Source organism: Platichthys flesus, chromosome 9 (genome assembly GCF_949316205.1).
Source record: "Platichthys flesus chromosome 9, fPlaFle2.1, whole genome shotgun sequence".
Lineage (NCBI taxonomy): Eukaryota > Metazoa > Chordata > Actinopteri > Pleuronectiformes > Pleuronectidae > Platichthys > Platichthys flesus.
In genome coordinates this window covers 7,175,344-7,197,423 of record NC_084953.1, presented here as the reverse complement: position 1 = coordinate 7,197,423, position 22,080 = coordinate 7,175,344, and the positions used below count along the sequence as shown (strand labels likewise).

General features: G+C 41.2%; 2 protein-coding genes across 5 annotated transcripts; one reads left to right on the top strand and one right to left on the bottom strand.

Annotated features, from left to right (window-relative positions):
• The first annotated feature begins 60 nt into the window (after positions 1–60).
• Positions 61–13,618, top strand: gtpbp3 (GTP binding protein 3, mitochondrial). Of its 4 annotated transcripts, none has more exons than XM_062396166.1 (11): positions 61–365; positions 1,059–1,238; positions 1,827–1,913; positions 2,694–2,776; positions 3,507–3,626; positions 7,191–7,263; positions 8,186–8,329; positions 9,519–9,684; positions 11,737–11,867; positions 12,127–12,313; positions 12,742–13,618. In XM_062396166.1, the coding sequence occupies exons 2-11, from the start codon at positions 1,127–1,129 to the stop codon at positions 12,971–12,973; spliced, it is 1,335 nt and encodes a 444-aa protein (XP_062252150.1). In that variant the 5' UTR covers positions 61–365; positions 1,059–1,126; the 3' UTR covers positions 12,974–13,618. The 4 variants fall into 4 exon arrangements, with proteins under 4 accessions (XP_062252150.1, XP_062252148.1, XP_062252149.1 ...); XM_062396164.1 differs by having other exon boundaries at positions 967–1,238; XM_062396165.1 differs by having other exon boundaries at positions 964–1,238; positions 12,139–12,313.
• A 2,875-nt stretch (positions 13,619–16,493) lies between these two features.
• plvapb (plasmalemma vesicle associated protein b) lies at positions 16,494–21,700 on the bottom strand. Its single transcript, XM_062394652.1, has 9 exons — positions 21,278–21,700; positions 20,832–21,008; positions 20,521–20,605; positions 19,760–19,961; positions 19,428–19,647; positions 17,729–17,878; positions 17,481–17,609; positions 17,104–17,211; positions 16,494–16,865 (listed from the first exon to the last, which is right to left on the bottom strand). The coding sequence occupies exons 1-9, from the start codon at positions 21,479–21,481 to the stop codon at positions 16,857–16,859; spliced, it is 1,284 nt and encodes a 427-aa protein (XP_062250636.1). The 5' UTR covers positions 21,482–21,700; the 3' UTR covers positions 16,494–16,856.
• Between the last annotated feature and the right edge of the window lie 380 nt (positions 21,701–22,080).

Sequence of the window (22,080 nt, the reverse complement as noted above, 5' to 3'; positions counted from 1 at the left end):
CTCTCCGTTGTTGTTGGATTGACCAATCACAGTCAGCGGGGGGAGGAACGGACTCATGAGGTGAAGTGTAAACAGTGGAGGCGGAATTAGTTTTTAGTGAAGCATGAGTCTGTGAATGAAGACTTCTCACAGGATAAAAAAACAAACACATGTGGATATTTAACAGTTTCCGTTTAGCTGCTGGGTTCAGCTCCACGGGTTGTGAACAGGGGGCAGGAGGGGGACTGTGTGCATCATGCTTGTCTTCCTCCTTTAGTCTCTGAAACCTGCCACAAGTCGCAGGTCTGGGGTCAGAGCTGTTTAGTCATGTTTCCACGTGTGGGTCGTGGGATGTGGAGAGCTGCCGTCCTCACGCTCACGAGCAGGTCTGTTTGCAAATCTTCTACCTCTGCTCACAAGTGTGAATGCCAGTAAAATATCACGAGACAAAAATATAACTGATTACATTCTGGAGCTGGACGATACAGCCCACAATCATACAGAGATCACAAGTCAATATCAATTCCTATCACAGCAAATGTCACTTTCTTATTTCCTTTGAGTTTACAGACAGATTTTGGCTCCTGAGTGAAGGTTGTGGGTGGAAACTCCTCTTTATTGGTACATCCTGGGTCAATTAACTTACACAACGCATCCTCAATACACTGATATAGATTGAACATTTGTTGCTACTGGTGGAAATTAGAAATTAGTCGTAATCACAAGAATAAATAAAAACATTAGCAGATATCTTGTGTAAAGAGAAGCAAATTTCCCTTTGATTTTTAAATCTATTATCAAATAGAAAGGCTTGTTAATCTTTACCTTTAATGAGACTTCTTTTACTTCACTCTTCTGATTATCCTGTATTTCTTTGTTCATACGATGTGTTGGAAGCTAAAGTAAGAACAAACATTGACTTACGTTATTAGCTTAACACGTTATCAGAGTTTACAGTGCGTCTTATTATTTCCTCTTCTCCAGCAGAAGAACTCCAGCGTGCAGGCTACTGACCACAAGGGACTGCACCCCCCCATCTGCACTGGCTGATGCCGAGACTATCTTTTCACTGTCGTCAGGCCACGGCAGGTGTGGGGTCGCTGTGGTGCGAGTCAGCGGGCCGTCCTCAGCGACAGCACTGCGGTGCATGGCCGGGCTCACACACCGCCTTCCTCCTCCTCGCACCGCCATGCTGCGCAGCATCACAGACCCCATTGGCAAAGAAGTGTTGGACCGAGGGCTCGTCATCTGGTTCCCAGGTCTGTTCCCTAGGACCACACACACACACAGACACACACACACACAAACACACTGGATTTGGGTTTTAGACTAAAATAAGTCTAATATTAGATGTTTGTGGTCATTCCACAGATAATTATACATTAAATGAAACCATGAAATAACCCTTTTCAAGCAACCTTCCAAGTGTCAGTTGTGGCTTTTTGAATTGTCTTGAATCTAGCAATAATATAACAACCTTGATTTGATGTAAATGTACTCCCACCGTGAAGGAACACATTATATTTAAGCTATTGTATGATACATTGAAATCAAAATACAAACTTTCCAGCCCTGTGTGAGGACCTTGTTGAGTCAAACCAAACCATCTCTATTACTAAATATTAACGTCAGGTCCCCTCCTTCTGTGCTTTAGAAAATGTCACTAACCTACAAGCTACAACTGATCTGTTTTATCTTATCATATCATTTAACCTTGTGATTATCTGAGGTTTTATCAGTGTCACCCACTTTTAGTTTAATGAGGGTATTTCTAAACATTTAAACTTTTACATGCTGTATTTATAAAAAATTAAATAATCTGGTGTCTCTTGTGTTCTTGTCATCAGCTCCTCACAGTTTCACGGGAGAGGACAGTGTGGAGTTCCACATCCACGGTGGTTCTGCTGTCATTACTGCCGTCTTACAAGCTCTAGGTAACATCCAGCTCTCTTAATGAGTCTGACATAATGCAGTATAATACAAACAAACAGTCACCTTATTGCTTTGCAAGGCATCGATGGTATATTTGTCTTTATAGCCCAAAGCTCTCAAGCCTGCAGGAAACTTCTAAATATAGATTCTAGTCGAATCCTTCAGCTGTCCATCACCGTGACTTCAAAGAGGAGTCTGACACATGCATTCCTGTTTCAATGAAGCTTATAAGATTTGTCTTGGCAAGTGTAGCAATCCTCCTGTGATTGACAAGTAATATTCTCACTGCAGTTCTCCCACAGACCTTCCAGAGGGCAGTGTTGGATAATAAGAAATGTTTATAACCATCACTCAATATAAGGACATCATGGGTCTGGAAAGTTTAATAAAACACAAGTGATGTCACAAGACTTTAGTGTATGATTCTTATTTTGTATAACTAAAATGTTTTCAAAGTGTTGGTGAGGTTATAACCAGCCAGCAGAATGTTGGATAGAATATTTTTTATCGTTGTTAACAGATCGTGACCTTCATTTGCCGAATGGTTCTGTGCTCACCATTGTCTCCCCCTGATGAGACTTGGAAAATGTTTGAGAAAACACTGAAGACCTCTTTGACCTGCGATGTCGTGAACCCTGAGTGACACATTGATCCTGTTTTTCATCATCCTCTGTTTGTGTGCGTGTGCGTGCGCGTGCATGCACGCTTTGTGTGTAAGATGCATGGCCTCCTCGGACCTCATTTAGGTTTTTATGTTTGTATGCTGTGTTTGTGTTTCTCAGGAAGCGTGCCTGGCATGAGGCCGGCTGAAGCTGGGGAGTTCACGCGGAGAGCGTTTCAAGCCGGGAAACTGGGTTTAACAGAGGTCGGTCAAGATGAAGATGTAAAAACACCCAGACAGATCTGTGCAGATTAGAATTTTCCTGAGTCAATTTACAGATTTCATTTGGAATAAACAGGGTCAGAAACACTCAGGGAATTCAAGGTCATTCAAGGTCCTGTTTAGCATCTTTTGGCCTTTGCTGTTGATGAATGAATCAGAGCAGCTCCTGTTGTTGTTTTTGAAAAGCAGCCAAGTATAAAGCTGTAAGTGTTAACACTATCATGATTCGGATTTCTATATATATTCTATTTACATTGGATATATTATCTCTCTTTTTTATATTGTGTTTATACAGTAGTTTTAGTTATTCAGTCCTTTTGTTTTCAGGTTACTTTTTCATTCTCACATTTGCTGCTGTAAAACAGCAAATGACTCCGTAATGGGACGATAAAAAGTCATCTTATCTTAAATGTTTAGCTGTATAAAGTGCATTTAAATATTTTTTTTATAAATGGGCAAATGCGTTTTTACAATTGAATAAAAATAGTCCTAATTATAATCCTCTCAAGGAAGGAAAACGCGGGTGTTGGAAAACAGTTCCCTAGGTAAAAACAAAAGAACGTTGAAAAGTCAGTTGTTTTGATAACCCAGAGGATGATTGGAGAAAATTTTTCTCAAAATATCTGTATTTATTTATCTGATATTTAACCATTACAATGTATAACAGGTACTTCTGGTGTTATAATATTAACGAGTACAATGCTGCTTGAAGGTGGAGGGACTTGGGGATCTGATCCATGCTGAAACGGAGGCCCAGAGGAGACAGGCTCTCAGGCAGATGTCCGGAGATCTGGGACGCCTCTACCAGGACTGGAGCCACAGACTGAAACGGGTAGGTCGAGCATTTGGACCTGAAAGACATGTGACAGACACAGAGGTTTATATACCTGCAGACAGATGTTTTCATCTGGATTACTGATGAGAATGTACATGACGCAGGCACTAATCATGTTCACGGATAAGGTAATTTCTTAAAGTGTTATTCACATTACACAGCAAATGTCAATGAAAAGTGGTGATCCATTAGGAGTGACCTATACAATCAGTGGATGGAAGAAACAGCCGACTTCCTTATTGGCTAACTGGCAGTTTTTCCTTCACTTAAAAGACAGAGTGCACAAGTCAACAACATATTCAACATACGTCTTGTTATGTTTAGAGATTTTAATGAATAACTTTTACATATGATAAATATTTAAGTCATTTCATATTTACTCTAGAAATCTGTGTATTTAATGGTCTTTCAGTCGAATGTTTGATGATCACACATCATTGTTTTCTCAGAATCTCTGCTTGCTTTCTGGCTTTGACCTTTAATCACACTGGGTTTGTTCTGGTCTGTTACGTGACGCGGACTCTGCCAGATGTTGTCATTGAACTGACAGATTTACCAGTTGTCTTCGTGCAATCGTGCGTTAGCTTCACAGCAGCAACAAGCCCAAATCCTGGAACTCTCCCTGGAGAGACATGATCATGTCTGGTGTTTTGGAAATTACTTGTCGGTACCATGACTGTAGGTCAGGCCTCAGTATTTTCACACCCAAACAATACTTTCTGTTGGTTTTTTTTTATGTAACTCTGCAGCTGCTCTTGTTCCACACTGTTGATGGATTAATTAACAGGGCTCTGAGGCTTCCTGTTTTCATGTGACTCACACGTGAAGCACGTTTCTGTTTTCTGTTCAATACTGAGAATCAAAATACTGATGTGTATACACGTGTAGATTCTTATCTGACATCCCCTCCCGCCCTGGAAAAATATCAGTAAACAAACTAAACAAAAGCAAAAGTCAAAGGGAAAAATACAATAAAAGAAAGAAAAGAAAAAATCTTTACTCAACAAAAGGAAACCCAGCCTGGAGTTAAGAGGACACAGGTAACATACTGATGGGACTACTTCATTAATTGAGGATATATTACAATAAATATTTCATGTCAAAAACTTTAGTCGATTCAATTGACAGAGGTTGGGATTTTTTACTTGCATTAATAAATGGAATAGTATTAGTACTGCTACCATTATTACTAAGTAGTAACTTAGAACAGTGGTTTTAACAGTAAAATATAACTGATCATGTATGTTTTTCCACAACTCTACTGTTTGTTCCCTTCCAGTAAACCTGTTTTTACATATATCAAAATAAATGTCCCTGAAGATAGTGTTTGATTCCTTTCATGACTGAAGGAACAAATTAACTTCATTTATGAAAGTTGCCATGTGATGATGTCAGAGACGTCTGCTCCGTGTTCTGTGTAGGTCTTAACTGTCCTGGCCTTTGAGCTGCTGAGCGACCCTGTCAAGGGGTTAATTTGGACTTTCCTCAGGAAAGCCACTAGTAAGCATCCAGTGTCTCAGCTCTATTTTTGACTTTTCAAAGAACAAGAGGTTTTAAAAAAGCATCGCCTGCAATGTAACTCGCTGCTGTTCCACCTTCTCTCAAGTGACTTTAATGTTTTTTCCATCTCTGGGCATCTGGCTCCGCATTGTTTTGGATGAATTAAAGATGAATGCAAAGTCTTAGAGGGGCGATGTGCCCTGTGTGACCTGTACAAACTCTAATCAGGTAAACCCAACGGTTTAATTAATGCAATTTCATAATGATGTCATCGTGATGTCATAAAAAAGTGGGATTATCCTTCCATATCTTTATGAATCATTTTTTTATCCATACAAACTTTAGGTATACAATCCAATAGGAGGTAGAGATACCTTGAATGTTACTCAGTAGAGCTCATACCTCCGCCCAGGCCCAACAGTCCCTTTATCAAACAACATTTACATTCACTCATAACTATCAGTCCCCTAAATATGCTTCCTCTGACTTTTGTTATCATCAAGATCCATGAATTATTCTCCCACACACACACACACTCTCTCACAGAGAGCAGGCAGTAAATCAAAATATTGATGTGTTCTGTGCAGCAGTATTGTTTTTCTTATCTACACAGTATCCTGTATATACTGTGCATAGAGCGGGTCACTGTTGATGTCAATGTATTAAGTGGAGGCGTTTGTACCGTTGTTGAATGCTTCAGACTGTTTAAAGAACAGACTCAGATGCATGGTTGTCTTGCACCACTTGGTACTTTCTGAATATATACTGTTAGACAACTTATGTGCAATACATCACATTCAGCCTAGGAGAGGCGTTGGTCTAGTGGCAGAAACTTGGACTATGGGCAGAGAAGGTCTCTGGTTCGTCTCTGGTTCAACTCCACGGAGAGACAACAAAAGACGAACCTGAATTGATCTGTCCAAAAGTCCAAGAGTCTCCCTACCCTGCCTAGTGCCCCTGAGCAAGGCACCTTACTCCCCCAACATCTGCTCCCCGCGCGCCGTACATGGTCGCTCACTGCTCTGTGTGTCCTGCACCAGATGGGTCAAAAGTAGAGATCAAATTTTCCCGAGTGTGCCGTTGCATGTCTGTGCATGTGTTTGGGACTGATAAATGCATCTTAAGTAATAAGACTCCCAGCGAAGCTCCAGGCTGCTCTTTACCCTGATATGATGGCTTCAGTGACGTTGGGTGTTTCTTGTTTACAACTCCTGAAAGAGGGTGAGGGTTCCTTTACCTCTCATTGAGTCACCTAAGAGCAGCAGGTCATTGACCGCACATGACCTCAACTCAGTGGATTCCAGCCAAATCCTCCTCCACTGTGAGAATCTTTGGAACCAGGAGTCTTGCAACAATTTGGCACCGGATCAGAAACAGTGGTCCAGGTCTTCTCCCCTGAGAAACCCTGCTGAGCAGCTTGTCAGCAGCTTTCTGAAGACACTTCCAAGAAGCAATCGGATACAGGCCTTTATTTTGATCTCAGAGATCTGGAAATCCAATTCATAGGAAGTATACCATCTGTATAATGCTCTGGGTCAAACCCTCATCCAATAACCAAACAATGCAGCTTTTTTCGGCTTCCCACTTCTGTGGAAAGATTAACGAATCTGACGCTTCCTGTTTTTGTGCAGCTATACCACTGTTGTGTTCCTGTCCAGACGTGTCACTCAAGATACTGATCAGTTAATACACTGATGATCTAGATAGATATAATATAGCAGCAGGTACCTACACTGAATAAATGTGTTGGTGAACACTTAGAAATACAAATTGTGAGACCCAAAATGATTAGTCTGTGCCTATGAATATGTTATGTTAATTAATTGGTTACCTGTGTTTAAGTATCACCTGCTTCACTAGAACAAATCTACGTAAACTGTAAGCTATCCAGACTTATTTTAAATGAGTTTCCTGTTCACTGCCAGTCCTGCTTGTCTTTCAACACAAAAACAAACGTAGAAATAAAAAACAATTTTTTTTTAAATGGCTTCAAATTTAAAATGGGATGACACATGTTTCAGCCTCTTCTCATGTCTCTTCCCTTCTCTGCTTGTGTCACAGTGTCTGGCTCATGTCGAGGCCTTCATTGACTTCAGTGAGGATGAACTCATTGAGGACGGGGTCTTAAACCAAGGTATGTGTGCACGTTGTCCTAACAGAAAAATAACAGGACTGTCGTCCCTGGGGCTTTGGAGGGAGGCATGCAGGTCCGAGGGCTTTCTCTTTAAAGCAGGAGGAGCCCGGCTGTCTTCCTGTTTGGATCTTGAAATGCCATCGTGTGAGTTGGCTGCACAGTGGGGAGAAGCTAAAGTCATCCAACTGCTCACAGGCCAATTTCCTTTAGGATGTGTGGATGGAGGAGCAGAGGGACAGTAAAAGCATTTGTCTCACCTTCAAAGGGAACCTGCCATGCCACTCACAGGAGTAACGCTGCCAGCAGCATCATCTGTACGGCCAGGTTTCCCATGCTTTCAGTGTATGTAAGGTTTTTTATGTGTGTGTGTGTCTGGTGTGTGAGTGTGTATGTGCACATAAGAGGGATGTCCCCCCTGAGACCGTCGCCTACTGTCTGGCACTGGCGCTGCTCTTCACAGAGCCTCACAAGCTGTGAAGTTGCGACACAATAAACCCTGGGAACTAGTGTTTGTTGTGGTAGCACGAAATGTTGGCTCATCCCCCGGAGCAAATAATAATAGACTATGATCCGTAAATAGAAAAACTGGCATTAAACATTCTATTCCCTCCTACAAAGAAACTGCATTTCACGTCATTTCCTTCACATCTGAAGTTTTATCTCAAGTCTAAATCCTTAAGAAGTTTTATTCATTCTCTTTAAGAAAAATGACTTATTGTTGACGCAGTGCATTGTCAAAGACACTTTTCCGCTTCAGTCCGTGACCCATTTATCGTCTAGACGAAGGGTGTCAGATGCAGGACGCCGGGCTTTTTTCCTTCAAAGGACAGAAATTCCTTTTTCAAGGCCACTAACGTCAAGTTGAACGTGAAGCCGTCGTCATGTCCTGTTCCCGCCTCTGTCTCCCTCTCGCCCCTCACAGTGGACACGTCGGTGAGCTATTTACGAGCAGAGATGGAGCGACACCTGAAGGACGAGAGGAAGGGCGAGCGGCTTCGCAGTGGAGTTCAGGTGGTCATCGCCGGAGCTACTAACGCGGGGAAAAGTAGCCTCCTCAACACACTCTGTAAGAGAACCAAGGGAACCAGTGAACACACACACACAAACCAGTGAACACACACACACACACACACACACAGGAGATGCATCTAGAAACAGGCATCAGTCTGACTTTGAAATAAGAATCTGTTGACAGTAGAGGCCAAATGATCAGGATTTTTGGGAATAAAATAATTACCCATATCCTACTCGCCATGTTCAAGTGGAGAATTGGAGATGTATCACATGTATATAAATAAAATAGCAAAAGCTGAATATTTTCTTTGTTTAATGTTGTAACGTTAATGTTAACTGTTTGATTCTAAATCACTGTGGTCATTAGGTGTCGACCCGAATGAAACCCCTGTTGTTTATGGTGTGAGGTTATGTTTGTCTATGATATTGTATCCTGAAATCATTAGGAAGCACATTATCTAAACTATCCAGAGTGGAGGCTTGGCCGGGGCTCCTCACAGCTTCCTATCAGAATAATAGGGTTATTTATCAAATTCAAGATAAAATGCCGTTATCCTTTCCTGTGCTGATTATTCTTCCCTGGGGCCAGACGGCACAGACATGTAATAATGAGCTGTAAGCGGCGGTGGATGTGGGATTCATTGGCGTCTTGGACCCGTGAAGTTCCTGAATAAAGAAAAACGGAAAGGATGACGGAAGAACTCCCCTGTTGTGTTTGGACAGCACAGAACTTCTGTTTAAAAAATATTAGTAGAAGAGTTAATGTTCTGTTCTCAAGGGGAAAAACTTTCTTCGTCATTTATTAACAAAATTAAGAAAATTTACGTTTACAATTTACACAGAACCAACTATTTTGTGAGAACCCCTTTAAATTCCATGATAGATGATGGCTATATACAGGAGACTGAAGTGACCTTTACTGTCCTCAGAAATACTCACTAGAGCATGAAATGTGCAAAATGATTCCTTGGCTGGAAACAGTCTTGAACAAATACATTATTTACTCCTGTTAAAGGAAATTACCTTTGTATTTTCAACATTGAATTTTACATATTTGAACGGTTTATTTAAAGTTGTATATCTTCAGTAGAAGACAAAATAGCTAAATGACCTCAGGGCTGAAAACCACAGATTTGGTGAAAAGAAAGTCAGAAAGATTTGAGATTTGAGTCCAATCCTCCCCCCCCCCCCCCCCCCCAATAAAACAACTAAACCTCATCCTTTACCTTTTTTAAATCCAGGCCAGAGACCTGCTGCCATTGTGTCCCCCATTGCTGGGACCACCAGGGACATAGTGGAGACGGCTCTGGACATCGGTGGCTTCCCCGTCCTCCTGAGTGACACGGCAGGCCTCAGAGACAGCTCGGACCTGGTGGAGAGAGAGGGCGTCCGCCGAGCTCGGGAAAGGTAGAGAGCAAAGTGAACAGTTTTAATCAGTAACATAACATTTTCTCAAGATTTGGATGAAGTCGACCAACAATCCTGAGAAATCACAAATAATATTTTGAATATCTGACTTCAGGATGCGGTGTAACTTCACAGAACAATAGAAATGTGTAGAGAACTGCTCTGCTGCTTCAGCCACTGTTTGAATGTGTATAATATAACAGAACTAAATGAGACTGGGGACCAGTGGAATATGTCACTGGGAACAAAGAAAGGAAGAACTTAGTCAATTGTTTTCCCTTGTACATCATGCTATATTTTTGTAATGTCTGTGAAACCGGCAGAGTTTATTTTATGCTGAGCCACAGTTATAAATACACGGGACAAACACTCTCAGGAGGTTGCGTAACGATGAGCCACCTTTCCTCGCTGGAGAGTTTTTCACGTTGAGAGGTTCTTCATGTGTGATGTAGAGAAAAGGACATATATGGCCATTTACTAGCAGCTACTTCCACTGTTTACACCAGGGAAGAATAGCTGAGCTTGTGGCACCCGTCATCAGGGCTGTATCACAAACAGGCAAACACGCAAGTAGAACCTGGTTCACACTGACTCACACATGCATCATCTCTGATACGTGTTCAGTGACTTGTTTCCTGTATTTATAGAATGTTGCATTAATGTTGCAGCTGTAAAAGGAAAACAGCGCCAAGTTTGAAAATAAGGCTTTTCTTTATTTACAGTTGATTTAAGTGTGTAACCAATACAGTGTTTCTCTCTGAACTGAAGTTCTTCAGTAAATATTCAGAATAAAATATTATCGTCTTCAAAATAGACAAATATGAACTACAATGGCACTAAGTAGACTTCATACCACCGCCAAGGCCCAACAGTCCTACTCACAATCATAAATATTATACCTCATATGAACTATAATACCATAAATTGCATAATAAATACCAAAAACGGAGGAGTGGGTCAGAGGTAAATATTTTCCACAGTTCTGGCAAGTGGTAAAGCATCACACAGCAATGACTTGTGAAATGACTTCACTGAAAATACCACTAATGAAATATATTGAAGATGAATATCAAATTACAAAAATACCAGTTTCGGTGCAAATATTTAGTAATTCTTTGGCTGTTTGTTTAAGTTAAGTGTAGGAAGGGTGGGCAGTTTATGTTCTGTGGGGAACTGTTGTGTGCAGGGAGCCGGTCACAGACTCGTGACCTGGGTCACTACAGGAAGGACATGGTAAGTACAAGCATCCGCTGCTGCTGCTGCTGCTGCTGCTGCTGCTGATGGGTCACAGTGAGACAGAGCTGCAGAGTATTTCATAAAATATGAATTGAGAAATATCCAAACCATCTCTCATACAGTTTGTGCACAGTATATTCATTTTTTTAATGAAACTTTATGAAGTCTTCATCAACAGCAACAGTACAATATTTGTCTTATTTTCCATTTCCCACAAATATATATAGCACTTGTATTATACGTTAATGTGTCAATACATCACTCGGTATAATATGTATCGCCCATTCCAGAGTAAAATGGCAGAGGCAACAGTAGAGGTGCAGTTATTTACTGTAGTGAAAGGTGGTGTGATGTGTGTTGACAGAGAGAGTCCACAGATCAACACAAATCCTGCGCCTGTAACAGTCCTTTTCTGAAATAAGACGACAGACACCAAACCACTGCTCTTAGATGTCTCACTGGCGTAGAACAAATATAAAACATTAATGCAGCTGCTCTCATATTTTCCATGTTCCAAAAACTCATTATCAACTCTTTTACTGAAAACTATGAGGAATGTACATGCGACGACTTATAAGATGGATGTGTTTCATTTTCTCCGATTTAATTCATTTAGAAAACTTTAAATTAACTTTCAAATGACGGAAGGTGAATCATACGATATTAAAAACTCAAGATATTTATCTCTGGTTTATCTCATGTCAGTATAATTCCAGTTCTCCTCTGAGCACCCAGACCTCCTGGCTTCACAGCAGACGTGATGGATATTCAGCATGGGGAGGTAAACGTGTTCTGTGATCACATCCTTGTTTCCAGGGTGGAGCAGGCAGATCTGACTCTGGTGGTTGTGGACTGTGCTCACGTTCCCACTGACGCTCAGCAGGCTGCAGCTTTCCTACAGGGACACCTGAGGAGTGTGCTGCCCGCCCAGGAGCCGACTGACACAGGTATCGTGCTGTGTCTTTGTTTGAGGAGACTCTAAGGGAGACTTAAAGGCTCTTCACAAGAAAACTAAATAAAATAATTAGTTTCAGTGCCATTAGCATTGTTAAAGGGTAGGTTAATCCAGGTCAGGGAGTCACTTTAAATAATCAAACAGAAATGTGCCTGAGGGAGAAATAGCTGAGTCGTTAGTGTTGCAGAAAAGAAAATATACAATTTGACTTGAAGTTTTTTAATCATGATCATTTTCCTGTGTGGTGAAAGCGTTTCCTGCAGACAGGTGTCTCCTGGTGGTGAATAAGACCGATCTGCTGCCTGAAGCTGAGCGACAGAAGCTGGACACGGAGCTGAGACAGGTCCCTGGACTTCCTCCTGTCTGTCTCATCTCATGTCACACTGATGAAGGACTGCAGGACTTCCTCACGCTGCTGCACAGCTCCGTCAAAACTCTGTAAGGAGCCATTATTCATCATGTTGTCTTGTGTCAGGACAAGTTTCATCAAAGAGGACTTCTCATTTCTCCTCAGATACATTTATATCACATTGAAATGAAAAACTAGACTTGATAAGTTCGTACATTTATATCCAAATCACAATATCTGTATCTCCCTCACAGTTGTTTGTGCAGTGTCTGTAAGTTTTAAATGTTTGATATCAAACACCAAATTCAGATATGCTCTATTCCTGCTCTATGCTACATTTAAATTAAAACAAAATTAAAGAGACAGAATGATTCTGATGTAAATTCATCCTTTTATCTGATAATCTGATCTATGTAGAGTGGTGTGTGAGTCTGGTTTTCAACATTTCCAAACCAAAAGCAAAATAATGGGTTTTATTGCTCATCTGTTTCATGTTGTTCCCTGACTTCCCCTCTAGGTGTGGCGACCCCCTGTCTGGCGGCCCCACCCTGACCCAGGCTCGCCACAGGGCCCACCTGCAGCAGTGCGTGGCGGCCCTGGCTCAGTATAAAATGTACCGGGACACCGACCTCGCTCTGGCAGCCGAAGGTGTCCGGTTGGCTCTCACCAGCCTGGGCCGGATCACTGGCCGAGTCGGGGCCGAGGAGATCCTGGACATCATCTTCAAAGATTTCTGTATCGGAAAATAGTCCGATGAGATGTGGTGTAAACACATGAAAAACATGTGATAATCGCCTGCTCAGAGAGGAAAGCTGGGCTCTCCTGCCGTCCCAGCTGGACCAGTAAAGACATTGAGACAAAGGGGCACGACCTCGGCTTCGTGCCAGACTGAAGAGAATAAAACTCTTGTTGTTGGCTGCAGAAAATGCCTCTTCTCCCAAGACACAAACATGTTTGTTTTGTCTCTGCTTTTTTTAATGGACTGAAAAAGTTCCAGCGTGATGACAGGTGCCTCAGAGGCCCCGTGTGCCGGGCCAGTGTTTGGCTCGTCTTGAGTCGTAATGTAAAAATAGATTTTCAGGCCCTTTGATATGTGAATACATGTATTGGGCTCCAGGGTCACAGCACAGCGGCCAAGAGGATTTAAAGTGAAGCCAGCTGCAGACTTCTGAAGGTCACACACTCCATGATTGGATGTTTACTTGCTCTGCAGGACAATGATGGATTTGTTTGGGGAGCAGATATCGTTTGCAGAGTGTGTGTCTGTGTGTGTGTGTGTGTTTGATGAGAAATTGAATGTGCCATTTGTTGTATTATATGTAATATTTAACCATTTAAAATTGGTGAAATGTTTAATACATAATAAATGTCCCAGTGGATCCTGGATGTTTAAATAGTTTTGTGTGTGTTTTTGTAACGAATCAATAGTTGTTATGGTCAAAGTTTTAAAGTTACACACTTACACATCCATTGGTCATGTGTTTCTGTCCCCCCCCCCCATAGAGTGAGACGTAACAGACCTACAGTGCGGAGACAGTGGGACAGACCCAGGTCCCCTCTGTGGGAAAGATTTGTTTTAGGAGGCGATGCTCTCTGTCGCCTTTGTTCTCCTGTCAATCTGGCCTTAATCAAATATTTATGTTTCCCTGTTGACCTCCTCACCCTTCTTCCCCAGTTGGTTTCTTGCCTCCCAGTCTCTGACGACATTGGCCCTACTGTACACCAGCTCGACTGCCCATCTCTCTCCCTGGCTTTCTGTCCCCTTCGCCTGCGGCTCTGTTACCTGACCTTCCCTCTTTCCGCTCTGCCCTGTCAGCCGTTTCGTCCTCTTTCATGCTCCCTCTGATTGATCGCGACACGGGGGAAGTTCGGGCTAAAAGGGTTTCGTGCAGTCGTACAAATTAGAAGCCGTAAATTTTGGGGCCCAGTTCCTTTCAAAGGTGACGTTTGTGTGTTATATATCCTGCAGATTGTTCTGTTTACCACAACACAATACTTTTTCCCTTTTGTGCATTGTTACCAAAGATAGTGTATTATTTAATTCCTCACTTTTACAAATGTCACATGTTTTATATAATAAATATAATACATTTGTAATTTTAAATGTATAAAATAAATATTATGGGAGTTGACTCGACCCATTTGTGTGACAGACTGTTGTTCAGCACTGACAAATGGCCGGAGCTGTTAGTTTCTGTCCTGTCAGTTTCCTGTGGTACTGGCTAATGTCCCTCTAGAGATGTGGGGTCCAGTACAACCAGTTCCACCCTGTACCCATGTAGAGTCTAGGGCTGTGTGCGTATGTGTGTGTGTGTTTCATGAGACTGAAAACACTTCATGTTAAACAAAGGATTTCCTCAGGAGAGGAGACTGACTCACCTCTAACACTCAGTACAGTGAGTTTACTCTCATGTGTTCTTATGCAACGTGGAAGGCATCTCAAATATTTGTTCTGTCTAAATGAGAATAAAAAATGTCTGATGCTTGGGGAAATTCTAACTTTTAAAGTGCAGACGTCAGGTGATCTCAGGAATTCCAAACTTTTGGCATAAAGTAAGAAAATACAAGATGATCAAATAAATAAAGAACAGAAATATTACTTTAACATAAAAAAATGTATTCCACTGTTGACAGTCATTGTTTTTTCTTGAGATGATCAATTAGGTTAGGTCAAATCAAAAATATGAATATCTCTATATCTGCTAGCGTCAGTTTCACAATGTAAGACTTCCATCCATTGGCTGTAGTTCAGCAGTGTCAACAGAAAATACTTTGAGTCACGGAGGAGCTGGAGTCAATAGCGTAAGATAATAACCTTTCTAATAAAAGCAAAGTAAAAGTTTTGAGCAAAACAATAAATATGGTATTGAATTAAAAAAAAACTAAAGTTGAAAATCTTTTGAAAAATGTATAAATTACCATTATATTTTCACTTGATATTTGACTTTGCAGTGGAAATTTAACCTGAACTTATATGACCCATTCTACCTCTACTTGCCGCATGTCTTGCTGTCAGTGTAACATAAAATATCGAATTTAAAAATGATTAAAAGCAGGTCACATCATTTGAGGTGTGTACTTCCTCTTACGTTTTGGCTTGACCTAAGGAGAACCCTTCAGGTTTTGGAGCAGATCCAGATAAACGGGTGGATCCTTTTCTTTCACCATGTCAACACGTCCCATGTGCTCGTCTGTCCTGTTCCTGGTGCTGTTCGTCCTCTCTGAGGATCCTCTAGGTCAGGGGTCTTCAACATTTTTCAGGCCAAGGACCCCCAAACTTGTGGAGAGATGGAGCAGGGACCCCCTACTATATATAATGTAAAAAATTGTGTTTTATATTGAATTGGGCCTAGTGCCATGTATAAACATAGCTACCCTGTTATTGTGCATTCAATACTAAACTATTCAAATAATTCATAAACATAAATCTTGCATACAACACTGAGCTATTACAATAATTCACAGATTCATGTTTTTATATTTAACATACATGTAGAAGAGACAGTGAATCCTCAAGCCATCTGTGGACACAACTTATCTAACCTTGGACTGATGGAAGTTGTCAGACAAAAAAAAATTTAAAAAAATTCTCAACCAAAAATTTCGCGACCCCCCATGAGTACCTCCACGGACCCCCTAGGGTTTGCGGACCCCCTGTTGAAGACCTCTGCTCCAGGTATTTATATGGTTCTAACAGATTTTATAACCCTCCCACATTTACATAAGTTGTGATGCATATTTCATTTCAGACACTAAAATCATTCTAAACTCATAAACACGACGAGTTGCGCCCATAAGTATGTGTATCTGTTTTATTTTTGATCAAACACATTTATACAACAGAAAACACCAGCTGACTGGATGTGTCCATGGTTTTGTGCTCATGAGAGGAAAAGGAAGTAGTAAAGCTTCAGGGCAGTTCATACAACAGCTACTGTCCTGTAATGCTCCATAAAAGAGACAATGAATAAACTTGCAGTCGTTCAGTTAGCAATAAAAACTAAAACCATCCGTCTGATTCACGCCTGATTTCTTCCTCTTGGTTGTTTCCCTCTGTACATTGTTTAGGACGGATCTGTGATGATGCGTTTACGACTCGATGTGTGTGTATCGTCACCCGGGCTGAGGTAGAAACTCAAACGTTTGACCCGCCAGGAAACGCAAATGCAGCTATTTTGAGAATATTCTGTTTATAGCAGACGAGTGAGCGGCCGCTGCCCAAAGTCTTTGTTGTATTTTGACTGACACAAAGACGCCGGGGACAGAACAGTTGTTTCGGTTCATTTCTTTTATTTGATTCCACGGAAAAAAGAAGAATTTCCAGTGTCATTTAGTAAACCACATCAATCACAGTGAGTGACACACAAGAGAATAAATATTTACACCAGTGTCATTGACCTTTTCTTTTTTTTTGCTTTTACATTTACCTGAGAGAAAAGATACAAAGACTTTTCACAGTAAATGAGCTCAAACACGAGTAAAAACACAAAGGAAGCTTCAGTTTAAAGCAGAGCTACACAAAGCATGCACCACAGCAACTGTGTCATTAAAGAGGAAGCTGAGTATTTACAGGTTGTGTTTGATGGAGTGGGCGGGGTCAGGACATTAATATATACACTCGGCTGCTTCCTCTCATCTCCCCTGGAAGACAAAACATTCACAACCACGATTAACCATCAATTAAATGGGTCAAATCAAGAACACTTGAATTTAAGTTGATGGAGTTTGCAGAAAAACATTTTCTTTACCACAATGCATAAAAAACAAATGTGCACGAATGAATGTGTATTTGCTCTGTAATCGTGTTGTGTGTAGATTGCCTCCAACAGTGAACACAAAAAATATGAATAGTAGATTTGAAGACTTCTCTTCAGTTTACCGTTGCAGGTTTGCTGATGCCGTTTGCCCCGTTAGTCGGCCAGTTGGGCACCGTCTGCCTGTCCTGCTGGGGCGCAGCCTGAAGGCCTGCCGGTTTAGGAACACCAAGCTGCAGGGACAAGATGGTTTTATCAAACATGACGCGCAGACACAGCTCCTCGGACGGAAGATATTTATTTCTAAGATTGTGCTTTCAGGACATTTAGCCTGAAGATTAAAGCAGCTTTATTTGGGCACCAAAATTTATTTCAAAAGTCATAAGTGAATGATAGTTTCATTCTGCACTTCCTCTCCCTCATTAATTTCACGTCAGACAAAATAACAAAGTGGTCATATGTCCTCTGTGTCCTTTTTATTTATCATCTGTGTTTGTTTTACCTTAGAAGCGGGTTGAGCAGGAAGCATTTGCTGCAGGGTCTTGAGTTCTTTCTCCTTCAGGGCCAAATGTTCTTGCTGCAGCTTCTTCTCGTCCCTCAACCTGTTCTGCTCCATCAGTAACTTTTCAACCTGAACAAAATATTCATGTGTTAATGGAAAACATTTCTTTTTAGACTGATCTCTTCATTTCCCAGCCCCACACACATGCATCTGAACCCACTGCACAACCCAGCTCAGATCACATCTACCTGGTCGTCATGAGTCTTTTGCTTGAGCTGCAGCTCCCTGGCTGCCTCGGCGATGGTCCTGCTGCGATTGGTTTCACACTGCTGCAGATCGGACGACAGATGAACCGTCTGCACCTCCAGACGACTGGACAGCGCCTGGATCTCTGACACCTGGACCAAGAAAACCATTCAAATCAATGGCAAATAAAATTCTGTTTTTAAATATAGTTTTTACATTTCATTTTCATTTAAAGTCGTTGTGTAACTTCTAGATCACAAGCTGCTTCGATGATATCACGTTAATATACATGTATGAAAATATATCACTGTAAATTGATTATTGACATTTTCGGACCCTTTTAAGTAATGTAAAGCAATACATAAAAGATAAATAAAATAATTTTATTTTTATTTTATAAGGTATAAGTTTAACTGTTGAATTTCTGTCCATGTATCATGACAGTTAAAAGAAATCAAAAAGAGTCAGGCAGTCATGAATGTTCTGGTGCTGCTTGTGTTTGTTGTTATATATGTTTCCCTATAAAAATAAACATTAATTAATAAATAATTTTTTTTTCTTTAAATGCTCATGAGAACCATCTTCATCCGACAAAGAAGTAGACAAGAGACAGATTAAGTGATCGTTGAAGTTGAAGTTCAGTTTGGATCTTTCTGCATGAAGATAACTGATGAAGATGATTCCAGATAAACACAGTGAAGATACATTTCAGCAGCAAAGAAAAGAGCAGCTCCTGATCCCTCGGTGAGTTTTGCACCCATATGAAATATTGCTCCAACCTACTTGCTGAGGTGTTTGTGTTACGGCTGCTGTATCAGCACAGACACACACTTCACCTCTGCTTTGACCCTGACTTCACCTCAGAGGATGTGTCTCTCTTTAACTAGATTTATCACGAATGATGCTGTGCTCACACTTCCTCCCTGGAGGAGCCGGTTTCCCATTCAGTTGGTTGTTTGGAATATTCCACCAGCTTTTCACGATAGAGAGAAATATCAACTGTGAACAGTTAAGCCAACAGAAACAGCATGTAGTCACTAGAACTTGTTTTAAACAGGATATGGTGGAATTTTTTTTTTTTTTTTTTTCGGTTGGTGGTATTTTTCTGTTTTTGTTGAAAAGCAGTGATGGGAAATCTTTCCTGTTGTGCTCTGTATCATCTGCACACATGAGTGGAAAATAACAAACAAATATACTGTTTAAAATGCCTTTAAATCTCTCTTGTGTTTAAAGTTAAACAGTTTAAACCTCAATAAAAACTTTGAAATATAAAACTTTATCCCCTTCTTACCCTGTTAATCCTCTCAGGACCCCTCAGACTTTCCTTCTGACCTTCTGAGGGGTCCAACCCTGCCATCATCAGCAGTAGAAAGTCTTTAATATATGAATGCATTAGTCTCATTTCGATATACATCACATACTATATGTCCACAGAAAAAGTACAATACTTCTACTTTTGGTACTATAAGTACATTTTGCTGATGTTTGCATACTTATAGCCAAGTAGGTGTTGAGGATCTAAATTCCTCTTCTAACTGTTGATCTAGTTTCTATTAATACAAAACTGAGCTATTTTTCTGACCATTACCAACAGGTTTCTGGTCCGTCCATCTGTTATCCTAAATAACAACATCAGGGGTCACACACATACACACACACACACACACACACACACACTTTAATGACAAAACACGCACGCACCTTGTTGCCCACTTTGTCCAGATATATCTGGAACTTGTTCTCCACGTCTCTGGACAGGTTGGTGCAGCTGTTTCGTATCTTCTCCATCTGCTCCTGCTGGCTGACACAGGTGAGGTGAAAGGTCAGCTGGTGCGGGAACAGGTTGTTGATGCGGTTCAGGAAATCCCTGGTCACCGTCGTGATCCCGTCCAATGACCTCGCAAAGTCCTCTTTGCACTTCCTGAGAAAAGAAAACATATGATAACAAGCAGTTTAATCTCAGTATTTCATGATACACGCAGCAAGCAGACAGACACACACACACACACACACACACACACACAGCACTGTACCTGGTGTAGGTGGTGAGGTGGTCCTTCACCATGGTGTTCTCCCTGCGCAGGCTGATGGCGTCCTGGTGGTGTGTGTCCCGGTCTTTCAGGGCATTGTCCCTCTCTTGGCTCAGGTACTGAACCCTCTGGGTGAAGTTTGCCTGGATGAGGTCGATCATCGCTTTCTGCTGAGCGTTGAGGCTCTGCATCGTTTTTAATTCACCTGAAGAGAAGAAGAACAGTGGACGCAGGAAACATTAAATGGGAAAATTATACTCTTGTTACAGTTTCTAATAAATCACACTTTACAGAGTGTTTATAAGTTGTAAATAAAAGCATTATCAATTTCTAATAAATTATTTAACAATGCCCTATATATCAGCAATGGCAGATTAACAAGAAATTCTTTACTATTTAAAGTAAATTAATTCACAAGTTTATTTTTTTTCGAATAAACCAACAGATTTATTGATCTAAATCTTAATAAATCATTAATAAATAAAAAAACAGCCAGAGATATTTTCCCCAACCTGAGACCGAAACCTTATTATTGTCTTAAAGCTGATTTACAAACAATTAATAAATTACATTTATTAGAAGCTTTGGACCCTTTAGAAAGTCGTACCCATTTCATGTTGTATTTATCTGTATCTGAAACACTCAGCCATAGAATCATTCGGTCCAGTCTCTGTTTTAACATTGTTTCACTTATTTATGAATTACTGCCACATTAGTCTGTCAGTGTATTTTAAACAGCAAAGTATTAGTCTGGGATGACATACTGCTGCTGGTGACGGGAACTGGGCGCTGGATCGAGGGAGTGGAACACCGCAGGAATGTTGATGCACTGGTTTTCTCACAGGCAGCCTGAGCATGAAAGAAAAGATAAAAATCAAATCAAAAAATCATGCTTTGTGGCTTATAACTAAAACCATGGTGACCCAAAGAAAACTAGGGATTAAAAAGTAAAGTTCAACGAAACCTTATAACCTTAATTTTTGTTTCAAAGGTTTGGTAAAACCTGTTAAAAACTACTTGCGGCTTCTCTATAATTTTTCTTGTTAGATCTTTTCCATATTAATCATCTACTCACCACTTTATTCTTCAGTTGTTGTTGTGTGGTGTTGGAGTCAGTCTTCAGCTTTGCCAGCTCCTTCTCCAGAGCAGCTTTCTGTCCTGTGCAAGCGGCCAGCTGAGCCCCCAGCTCGCCCTTCTCCTTCCTCAGCTGGATGTTGTTCTCACTCAGCCTGTTGAAGTTCTGCTCCAGGTCCTTCAGAGGAACGTTCACATCACTCAGAATCATCACCCCTCTCTTTCTTTCACAGGTGGACAATAATTCCATCTCACTTTTAAAATCTAACAATACTGTTACTGTAATGTTACTGAAAAGAAACATATAAGATTATAAAAGGATAATTCAAATGTGAGTATTTGTCTTAAAACATTTCAGGAGATGATCTTTAAAATCTAAGATAATCAAACTGAGATTTCTCTGCTCGTATCTTTATAGATTTTCTGAAAAACAAAAAAACCACTGACCTCGACCCTCTTCGCCTCTGCAGACTTCTCTGGCTGTCCATAGATGAGGAAAAGCACCAGACTCACGATGATGAGGGATTGGATCAGGGAGGAGAAGAAGAAGATGATCCTCATGTAGTAGCCACAGCTCTTTCCTTTGTGCTTGTGCAGGGGCTCCCTTGCCTCCAGGCCAAACTTGGCCTGGGAGTAGCTGGAGCTGTACATGGCTGCTGGAGGAGAAATGGTGGCAACTGGGTGTTCAGGAGATCTAAACAGGAATTGTTTTGGTTGCTTCCAGCCGATGTGTTCTTCCCTGGAGAACAGGTCCAGAGTCTTGAAGATCACTACTGTCACACAGAAGAGGAGGAAGCTGGACGGTCTCCTGCAGCTGCACTGTCAGGGTGCCGGAGACGTACAGCCAGAAATGGCACGTAAAGATGGATGTAAACAATGACCCTCAGGTCTGTCAGGGGGCCATGTTTATAAATGCTGCTGGAGGCACACTTCCAGGCCATCCTGGCCCAGCCCTCACCTCCCTCCCCTCCCCCTCCCTCCCTCACCGACCTCTGTCACAGTTACTGCCTCCAATTCAACCCCAGCACAAACCACACGTTTTCCTACTGTGAGGAACAAATAGATTAATTTCATGGATCATTTGTAACTGGGAGGTGTTTTCTTTAACAAGGTTTGAACACTTAAAAAACATTTTTAAAATTAAAATCACCACTTTTCCAAAGACATTCAGGTGGAGGTTTGGTTTATTGAAGAATCTAAATTGTCTGTAAGAGTGAATGGTTGTTTGTCTCTGCATTGGGGCCCTGTGA

Coding starts and splice junctions, on each gene's coding strand:
- gtpbp3 (XM_062396163.1), top strand. CDS start 307: ATGTTTCCACGTGTGGGTCGTGGGATGTGGAGAGCTGCCGTCCTCACG. Junction 1,914..2,693: donor TGCCGTCTTACAAGCTCTAG/GTAACATCCAGC, acceptor TGTGTTTCTCAG/GAAGCGTGCCTGGCATGAGG. Junction 2,777..3,506: donor GGAAACTGGGTTTAACAGAG/GTCGGTCAAGAT, acceptor TGCTGCTTGAAG/GTGGAGGGACTTGGGGATCT.
- plvapb (XM_062394652.1), bottom strand. CDS start 21,481: ATGTACAGCTCCAGCTACTCCCAGGCCAAGTTTGGCCTGGAGGCAAGG. Junction 17,879..19,427: donor TGGACAAAGTGGGCAACAAG/GTGCGTGCGTGT, acceptor TTCTTGGTCCAG/GTGTCAGAGATCCAGGCGCT. Junction 17,610..17,728: donor AAAAGACTCATGACGACCAG/GTAGATGTGATC, acceptor TATTTTGTTCAG/GTTGAAAAGTTACTGATGGA.